Raw genomic sequence first — 10,012 nt, forward strand, 5'->3', positions numbered from 1 at the left:
TCTTTCCATCTCAACATCTTTTTACACCAATGATCAACCTTGGTCATCAAAGAAAACTGGGACTGTTTGCTAAGGGAGGGACCTCTTGCTTGGTCAGCAATGGTGCTGGGAAGGATTCCCACCACCCCTCTATCTCCTTTTAAAGAAGAACAGCTGCATTGTTATTTTGGACCCCATTTGACATCTGGTGCAAGAGCATTTTGGAAAAATGCTTGTGAATTCAGAAGAACAAACCAGGCCAGGGCAGAGGAGAGCAGCCAGAGCTTCCCTGGTGAGGAGAAGACCATTTACAACCTCATGCTGCATGGTGAAAGGATGAGAGTGCAGGAGTGAGATCCCTTGGGTCTTGCGGGATCTATTTGAAAGTACTTTTATTACATTTGACCCTGAAGATCACCAGCTCAGCTCTGGTGTCCCCCCATGAGAGATGCTCACTGTGCACTGAGTTCACCAGCAGCACATTCTTAGCAGAAAAGTACCAGGGATGAATCCTCAGGTGGACTCTTCTCCTCAGGTTGCTGGAAGAAATGTTTCATCCTTAGGCTTCATCTTTCTTACCTGTTGGGCTGAAGTCCAGGTGAGCATGACTCCAGCAGCCCTACTGTCCAAACCCCTCTGGAGGGGGTGCAGTACCTTTGGGTGTCCCCCTCACCCCACGTTCCTCTTCCTTCCCCAGCTTCCATCAGGTCTTTCCTGCCTTCTTCTAACACTGCAGCCAGGTATCTATATATCAGGGCATTAAACTGCTGGCGTCTCCAAGACCCAAGACCTCACCACCCCTACAGGGCTTGATCTAGAGGGCCCAGTCCCTTTTGCACAGCCCAAAACCATCATGTTTATAACCACTTAATGAGCAATTTCCCCCTTCACTGTTTAAAATACTGACCCCAAAAGCACAAGGAGTAAGTCCCCAAGCCCTTTCCCATGCCCTGGCCAGGAGTCCTGTCCTGGCCTGGACACCACTGCCATCTCCTGGCTAGATACCCCCCTGCACTGCTGGAGATGCAGCTAATTGCAGAGGTGATTGCCTAATTACCCAACAGTAATTACGGGGGAAGGAGGTTGGAGTCCCTTCTCCAAGGTGGAGTAAATGGCCCAGTTAGGGAACAGACCTGTCCCTTTGGCTCCTACTGGTGCTACATCCTTGTCAAACACTTGCCCCCCATGTGTGGTGGGAATCCATCCATCCCAGGGCTTAGCCAGCCCCATTCCAGCTGGAAAGCACCTTCCTTACTGGGGTTAAGGAAAACCAATTCACTTCTGCAGGGCTGGAGATGCGGGGAACACAACTCTGATCCCAGAGAGAAGGTGGGAAACTGCTGCAGAGACCTGGGGATGGGTGGGAAACAGCAGCCCTAGGTCCTCTCACAGGTCTCCATGCCAGAGCATGTCCTGCCTCAGCTCCTCCTCCAGCTCCAGAGCCCAGCAACCTCTTTGTATCCCTAAGGCACTCGGCATCAAACAGGCACAGGGAACTCTGGCCAAGGCTCTAGTTCCCAGGAATCATCTGGATTTGAGGACGGGCCTGTGAGTTGTGCTGGGGGAGCTCCCACCTCTCAGGGAATGGGGGGAAGAGGGAAAGGAATCAAACTAAGAGGATTTTGAACAGAGCAGCAGGTTTTTGTGGCCATGCAGGGAAGAGAGGAAGCCTGCCTGCCCGGGCTAATCCCCAGAGCTGCTGCTGATTTTTTTCATGTTGCAGCAGCCAGAGACATGGCAGGTCCTGGAGGCACAGCCTGGTCCCTGTTTATACAAGATACAGCAAAGAAATCCCTGTGGATCAGGTCCCAAGGGTCTGGCCCCTCCAGCAGCTGTTCCTCTGCTGTGCAGCAGAAGCTGCAGAGACCAGAGCTCACTCTTCTCTTTCTCCTCCCAAATGACACGGGGCAAAAAGATGCACCTGGCCCTAGAAGACCTGTCAGGTGGGATTCCAGCCCTGCTCCCAACCTTTCCTGGACATTTAGGTGTCCTTCCCTACAGGAATCTTGTAGATGTTGCTCCCCCTTTTAGTGACCTGTGCAAGGGGCCAACCTTAAGCAAAGCTGACTTTTCTGAGCGTGTCCCTGCAGAAAGACCAGAAACCCCAGCTCTCCAGTTGGTTTGGTTTTCAGCCCACCTAAGGGCCCTTAGATACAGCCCTGTGTCTGCTCTGCTGGAAGCCTCAGTGGTAGGAACAGCCTTTTCAGGAGACACATTGCACAGCACTGAGGAGGGGGGGTTGCTGGAGGGAAGCTGTGGGTGACACATCCCTGCTGCTTATGAGTGTGCTCACCTGAACACACCTGTCCCTTGAGTCTTCCTTAATCCATGGAGATTTGGGGAACGTAGTCTGTGATTTCTATCCCATCTGGACCTTGAAAGTCTCTCCAGATGGAGGAATGTGCTGCCCATCCTGTGTGTCCCACCCCCCCTCACAGCCCTTCCCTGCTTTGCCATCCTGGCAGGTGAGCACCCGAGAGCTGAGACGCAAAGAGGACGAGATGAAGCGCATCCGGGTCCATGCCCTCCTCCACCTGGGGGCCATCGTTGCTGTGGACATCTTCTTCCACTTCTTCTACATCCTCACCCTGCCTTCTGACCTGAAGTTCGTGAACCGCCTCTCGGACTGGTCCTTGGGTGAGTGGATGTGCTCACACCTGCTCTGAGTGTCTGTGCTGGGCTGTGCTCACACCTGCTCTGAGTGGCCGTGCTGGGCTGTGCTCACACCTGCTCTGAGTGTCTGTGCTGGGCTGTGCTCACACCTGCTCTGAGTGGCCGGGCTGGGCTGTGCTCACACCTGCTCTGAGTGGCTGTGCTGGGCTGTGCTCACACCTGCTCTGAGTGGCTGTGCTGGGCTGTGCTCACACCTGCTCTGAGTGTCTGTGCTGGGATGTGCTCACACCTGCTCTGAGTGTCTGTGCTGGGATGTGCTCACACCTGCTCTGAGTGTCTGTGCTGGGATGTGCTCACACCTGCTCTGAGTGTCTGTGCTGGGCTGTGCTCACACCTGCTCTGAGTGGCCGTGCTGGGCTGTGCTCACACCTGCTCTGAGTGGCTGTGCTGGGATGTGCTCACACCTGCTCTGAGTGGCTGTGCTGGGCTGTGCTCACACCTGCTCTGAGTGGCTGTGCTGGGCTGTGCTCACACCTGCTCTGAGTGTCTGTGCTGGGGTGTGCTCACACCTGTTCTCAGCTGCAAGGCAGTGGTGAGTGGTTTGGGTCTCCATCCATCTCTGCTGAGAGGCCTCATCAACACCTGTGTTGGACAGGTGTGGGTAAAGACCCCTTCCTTCCCACTGACACTGCACAGAGCTGGGGTCTGACAGGTGGTCCTGGAGTAAATTATTTGGTTTGGGGTTTAAGGGGCTGAGCACTGAACCATTCCCATTGCCTTTCTGGACTGGAAGGGAGCTCAGAACCTCCAAAAATCATCCCCATGTTGTTGGAAGAGGCACACAGGGTATCTCAGATGCCTTCAGAGATGGTCACCCATTGTGGGTGTTTGTGAGCCCCCCTGAAATGGCCACAGGGTGTAGGTTGTAAAGGGAGCAGCTCAGAGAAGTTGCAGCTGCTGCCTTCAAGCACCTAAAGAAGGTATGTAGAGAAGATGGACTCTTCTTGGAGGCCAGCAGGGAAGAAGCAGGGCACAATGAGCAAGGTGCAGCAAGGCAAAGGCTGATTGCACATAAGGATTTATTTTTCTTTGAGTGGTCAAGCATTTAAATAGAGGCCAAGAGAGGTTGTAGGTTCTCCAAGCCCAGAGATGTTCAAAACTGAAACGGACAAGGTCCAGCACAACCTGATCTCCATTCAGCACTGGTTGTGACCTGAGCAGAACTGGACTAGGGACCTCCAGAACCCTGACTCCTGTGATGAGTAGTGGTGGCACCTCTGGCATTCAGCTGGAAGCTGGGTGGAGGGTTTCAGCTGGCCAAATACACATCTGATGGAAGCATCTGAGATGCCATAGGGTATCTGGCACCCACATGAGGTTGGCACAGGGCAAGCAGGGGCTGGAGAACACCATGTCTCTCCAGAGTGGCAGCTGGAGGCCAAAAGAAAGTCCTAATGCAGCTGGGGTGCCACTAGGGTTGATTTAGGGTGTCCTAAGAAACCTGAGTAGACTGTCCAACCAGATGTGCTGCTCCAGAGGGAGCTGAGCTCCACTGCAGGCTCTGCTGGTAGTATCAGCCAGATCTGCCTTGTCCACCCTGGGAGCTCAGGCATGGCTCCTACTGAGGCACTGTGTGACCTCAGAGGTCAGAGTCAAGAACTGTGATGAGTTTGTTGTAGGTTAACAAGCCTTAGAGAGGAGGAAAGATCTTTTGCTGGAAGACATTTGATTTGTAGGAGTTTCTAGGAGTTTCTGTGGCTACCAAGACAAATAAACAGTTTTCTCCCAAATACTCCAAGAAGGTATTCTCCTTTGGCTCAAGATTCTTAGAACCAAAGAGCCAGGCTACTTAGCTTTTAAAGCTTTGCAGGCCCAAGACAGCATTAGACTGTCCCCTTGATGTTGTATCTGTTGCAATAGACTACATGCTCCCATGGGACATGATGTCCCCCAGAGTCCTGAAGGTGATACATCCCATCCTCCTCTTCACATGTGTGACTCTCATCTTTGCTCCAGCTGGCTTGGCCTACTCCAATTTGGTGTATGACTGGGTGAAAGCTGCTGTCATGTTTGGGGTCACCAACACCATCGCCAGGCTGGACCACCTGGACCCACCCCAGCCCCCAAAATGCATCACCATGCTCTACATCTTTGCAGAAACGTGAGTAGCCCCTGTGCATGGATGGAGAGAGGTGGGATGTGTGACCTGAATGAAGCCCTCATGGTGGGGAGGAGGTCTGGGCTGTGTTCTGAGCAGCTGGAGGTTGGAAATCTCAACTGAACCTAGAGTCCAGACCTGGCCATGGCCCAGGGAAATGTTCTTGGGCAGGAACACATGGATAAGAGGTTACAACCACCCTGGTAGTGGGACCTGCTCGAGGAAGGAGCATAGAGAACTGCTGTCAACAAGGTCCAAGATGTGCCAGGGAACCAGGTGCCTTCTCTGGCTGCTGCCTGGGAGGGTGTTGTTACACTCTGTGTTTTAACATGGTTTTACTGTCTGCGTTTTCAGGCATTTTGACAGAGGGATCAATGACTGGCTGTGCAAGTGAGTATCTAACCAAGCACCTCTGGTCTGGTTCAGGGTCTTCTTTTTCATCACATAGCAACAAGGTGTTAAATGCTGTTCATCCTAAAGCTGAGGTGCCCTCTTTTCTGGAGGAATCCCACTATGGCATGAACTCTTATTTGGCCTCTTTATCCCTAAGACCATTGAATTAATCACCGCCAAGTGCAACAGCCACTCCCCTAAGCTGGGAATAAGAAAGTCCTCTCCTAGAAAACCCTTTAAGTCTGGTGGGTTTAGTGTTCCCTCAAGGAAGGAAGAGTCAGGTTTATATCCCACCAGGAGGAAAAGGGAACTGAGCCCAGGTCTCCCATATCCTGAGTAACAAGGGTGGCCCGAGCTCCATCTGCATCTCCTTCAGCTCTTCAGCCATGAGTACACACCACAAGACAGCCCACAGCTCTACAAAGCCTCACATTTATCTGTCCTTCACCAGCAAGAAAGGGAAAGGGTGGTATTTGCCCTTCAGGAGCTGGAGGTTTGTGAGGAGAACAAGCCACATGTGGCTGAACTGCAGCAAAAATCAGTTATTGCTGTAACGTCTCAGCCAGAACATCCTCCCTGTCTCACCAGAGCACTTTCTATTGACCTGCTTGTGAGGAGCTTGTGGTGGAAGGGGCTCCAGAGGGGTCTCCTTGACTATGGGGAATACTGACCACTTGCCTTGGCCATTAGGTATGTGTATGACCACATTGGAGAGAACCACGACAAGATCATGAAGGAGCTGGTGGCCTCGGTTGCCACCTTTGCTGTCACCACCCTGTGGCTGGGGCCCTGTGAGGTCGTTTACATCTGGTCTGTCTTCAACTGCTTTGGTCTCAACTTCGAGCTCTGGGTGCAGAAGTTCTTCCAGCAGCAGCCTTTTGCCAAACTGGAGGTGAGGAGCTGGGCTGAAAGTGGGTGGGGGAAGATCGGTGGGTCTGGGGCCAAATTCTGGTGCTGGAAAACACCCGTGAGCTGTAGGGAGCTCAAACTTGTTTAAACAAGTCAGATCCTTTTTCAACTGAGGCTGAAGAGCAACATCTCTGATGATGCTGTGCAGCTTCATGTCCAAGCCTCCTGCCTGGAGACCTGGAGGTATCTTAGCATCCTTGTGATTCACTGCTCAGCTGTGCAAGGGAAGCACATTCCTGGTCCTCTGGGTCCCTTCATCCCATGCACTGTGTTACCCACCCAGGGCAAGTTCCCACCTGCCCCTATGTTGCTTCATGGGAAGTTCAGGTTGGGTGTGGAGCTTTCAGAAGGAAAACAGAGGCCCAAAAGAACCAGGAATGCAACCCCAATGAGGCATCAAAGCACCACGGGTGGACATAAAATCTGAAGTCTATCCATGGGGAAATGGTTGTATTTATTTCCATATGGAAATAATTTGTCCTTCCTGTACTGCAAAATATCTTGGCATTCTGAGTGGATTTGATCTGATTTCTGATAAAAAACACTGTTTAGGTACTAGAATGAATGATTTTCCAACAACTCCAAAGCTTAGTGCCCCATCTCTGTTTGGAACCAAGATGCCAAAGGGACATGTTGGAAGAAAAATTGAGGGAAGTCCATCCTGGAAACAATTATTTTACTTTTTTTTTTTTTTACACCTGGAGGTCCTAAACCAGTTATGTGAAGACCCTTTTTTTGAATAAAAACTTGGGAAAACAACCTTCCCCTTTGCTCTCCTTGTTGAACCTCCAGTTAGAGGCAGTGGAGCCTCCTTCCCTGAGGCACCACAAAGCTTGGGTGCTCTCTGGAGATTGCTACAAACCCCTTCCCTGCTCACAGCAGCTGCTCCTGAGGATTATGTGCCAGTGACAATTCCACTCTGCTGCTGTCACTAGTTTTTTTAGCTCTTTTTTCCTTTTTCTTTTTTTTTTTTTTTTTAAATTCCTAAGAAGCAATTTCCACCAGGAGCTGGGAGTGATTTGCACACAGGGCTAATAATAACAACCCTGGTCCATGCAGCATTCATTTGTCTTGAGGAACAGCAATACCCAACAGATGAAGACCTCACCACTCAGACATCACAATCAGCATGAAACCATGTAGGACATCTTCCCCCCACCCATGGGACCATGAAACACCAATCCAGAGTCCCAGATGCACCTTGAGTCCAGCAGCAGAGTTCTGCCTTGTCCTTATATTTCTTCATCCCAGGGACACTCTAAGCTGCTCTGATCTTTGCCTGCCCCTCTGTGATCCCAGCTGGAGTTTGACTGGAGCTGGACCAGTACCTCCCTTCTCTTTACAGCCCCATTTTTCCCCTCACTCTCTGCTCCTCTCCCTCCCACAGGCCAAACTGTCAGGGGCCATGTCTCGGAGGATTAGGGCTGTTTTTGGGGCAGTAAATTTCTGGGCCATCGTTCTCTACAACATCCTTGCCCTCAACAGCCTGGAGTTTGCACTGCTGGTCACCAAGAGGCTCCTTCTGACAGGTAAGGTGCTACCAGCCTTCCCCATCCAGACCCCCTTCTCATAATGGGGTGACATTGGTGGGGAAGATGAGGACTGGGACTTCTGAGTCCTCTTGGTGGCCTGGCCATTGGCTTGTTACATGCTCCCAAGGTGCTTAATTACTGTTCAGAAGGTGCAGGAAGCTCCCACCCTCCTCGTGTGAGCTCTCTGGGGTATGAGCTGCCTGCCAGGTGAGCTGCACAGCTCCCAGCACAGCCCAGTGCTGTGACTTAGACTCCTTGAAGCAACACAACGGTCACATTTACCCCACCAAGATGGGTTGTGAAGTGGCCTCCTTGCTGGAAAGAGGGATTTACTTGTCCTACCTCCTTTTGCTTTAGCAGTTACTCCTGAATCAAGCTGAAGGTGGCAGGTACAAGTCCTCAGAATCACAGAATCATTCTGGTTGGAAAAGACCTTTAAGATCATAGAGTCCAGCCATTAACTTAACTCTTAACTTAACTCATTAACTTAACCAAGTCCAGTGCTTAAACCAGTGCCCTCAGCACCTCATCAATACATCATTTAAACACCTCCAGGGATGGTGATTCAACCATCTCCCTGGGCAGCTTCTTCCAGTGGTTCATTCCCCTTCCAGTGAAGAAGTTTCTTCTAGTATCTAATCTAAACCTCCCCTGGCATGACTTGAATAAATTTCCTCCTGTCCTAAGCTCTACACCCTGACCTGCAGACTGTTAATCAGTGGGTGGTGGCATTAATTTGAAGTCTTCTTGAGCAGCCCAGGGTATAAATAGCCACAGGGAGCCTGTGTCCTCCAGCTCTCTCAGGGACAGGGCTGGCATAGGAAATGGATAAAGTGATGTTCTGAGCTCAGGGTGCCAGAAGTGCCTGCCTGCTGAGCTAGCTGGCTTTTGCTGGTTGCATTATTCACTCCAGAGGTCCTGTTTTAGCAGGAACAAAGCCTGTGTCTGCCCTCTGCTGTGGAAACCAGACACATGGTTCCAAATGTCATCAGACCCTTCTGAAATGGAAGGAGAACTCCCAGCTCTTGGTCACTCACCTAGGTGACAAATCCCTGGATGCACACTGTGTCCCCTCTAGGTACAGGACAAGGCTGGGGTTGATCCTCAGTGCCAGCAGGACTCAAAACTTCCAGAAGGTCATAGTGATGCACAATGATGGACATGGTTGCATGGGCGGAAAGTCAACTACTGAGTTGGAACTTGGGGGCCAGGAGGAGTTTTGGGGGTAAGGTGGTCCTCAAAGCCACTCCAGCATGTTCCCACATTAAGTGTGGTCCATGGTGCCTTGGTGGGCTGAGGCACAGCTTCATCTAAAATCTGATCCTGAGGATTTCTCTCCTCTCAGTGAAACTGCAGGGCTGGATCCACAATGGAAAATGTTGCTTGCCATCACGAGCCTGTGGGACCCCTCAAACCCACCCAACAGGCAGCAGTGCTGGAGAAGAGCTGGCCCTGCCTGGCAAGCAGCTGCCCCAAGATGACCATGTCTCCCTCCATCTCCTAGGTTTCCCTGTCAGCACCTTGTCCATCTGGTTCATCACCTACTGTGGAGTGCAGCTGATCAAAGAGCGTGAGCGCGTCCTGGCCATCCAGGAGGAGGAGTGTGACAAAGCAAAGGTGGAGTAGGAGGAGGCACCCCTGAGCCTTGTCCTCAAGCCTCACCTCCTCAACAGCCACTGCTGCCAGGCTGGCAACTGGCAGGGGCTCTCCAAGCACTCCTGGCCATCAGACTGCTGTAGCTCACCCACCTAGAAGTCACCTGGAAGGCACAGGTCACCCCTTGCTGCAGGCAAGGTTTCCTGTAAGACACAGTGGGCTCTGCTCAGGCCCCCCCATATGTGGCAGACTGCTGAGGTAGGTAGGTAGGCTCCCAGGACATTTCTTGAATGCCAAAAAGAGCCATCCCCCATCATTTTTCTGACCCTCGGGCACTGTGCAGGCCTAGAGGTTTTCACCCCCTGCTTCCCATTACACCTGGACCACCAGCACTTGGCTCTCCTGCAGGACCTGTAGCTTCCCAGAAGAGACACTCCAAGTCCAATGGCTGGAGGTTTTAAGGTAGCCCAGCCATACAGCTATGGGAAAGGGATGAGCTGGAGCTGAGCCTGCTCTGAGTAGACCATCTCCAGGTCACTTTGAGCCCAAGCACCCTATGTTTCCATTGCTGTAAGAAATGGTCAGTGTCTCCTGCCAAGGGTTGGGCATCTATAGTTATGCAGTAAGGACTGTGAAATGGCCCAGCCTGATCTAGACCTACCAACAGACTCATAAATAAATAGCAGAGTCTTTGTAGCAAAGGGAAGGAGGACCAGGAATGGCTCATTGAAGGGCAATTATCCCCCCTCACTGTCAGTGGTGCAGAGCAATAGCCGTTATGATCTTAAACTCTCTGCAAAAGAGGTCCCTTCAGTGCTAAATGTCTTGAAAA

The 10,012-nt window shown here is 51.6% G+C and overlaps 1 protein-coding gene across 2 annotated transcripts in view; it reads left to right on the top strand.

The window, feature by feature from the left end:
* The window catches only part of HHATL (hedgehog acyltransferase-like), a 13,996-nt gene extending 4,595 nt beyond the window's left edge, over positions 1 to 9,401 (top strand). The window contains exons 6-11 of one of the 2 annotated variants that reach the window (XM_009994573.1): positions 2,445 to 2,616; positions 4,609 to 4,753; positions 5,105 to 5,140; positions 5,834 to 6,035; positions 7,440 to 7,581; positions 9,089 to 9,401. In XM_009994573.1, the coding sequence (XP_009992875.1) occupies positions 2,445 to 2,616; positions 4,609 to 4,753; positions 5,105 to 5,140; positions 5,834 to 6,035; positions 7,440 to 7,581; positions 9,089 to 9,210 (819 nt within the window). In that variant the 3' untranslated portion in view covers positions 9,211 to 9,401. The remainder of the gene's footprint in view (positions 1 to 2,444; positions 2,617 to 4,608; positions 4,754 to 5,104; positions 5,141 to 5,833; positions 6,036 to 7,439; positions 7,582 to 9,088) is intronic. The other variant, XM_009994581.1, reaches the window with a different exon arrangement.
* Positions 9,402 to 10,012: the final 611 nt, after the last annotated feature.

This window comes from Chaetura pelagica, unplaced genomic scaffold (assembly GCF_000747805.2).
Source record: "Chaetura pelagica isolate M959 unplaced genomic scaffold, ChaPel_1.0 scaffold130, whole genome shotgun sequence".
NCBI classification, from domain to species: Eukaryota; Metazoa; Chordata; class Aves; order Apodiformes; family Apodidae; genus Chaetura; species Chaetura pelagica.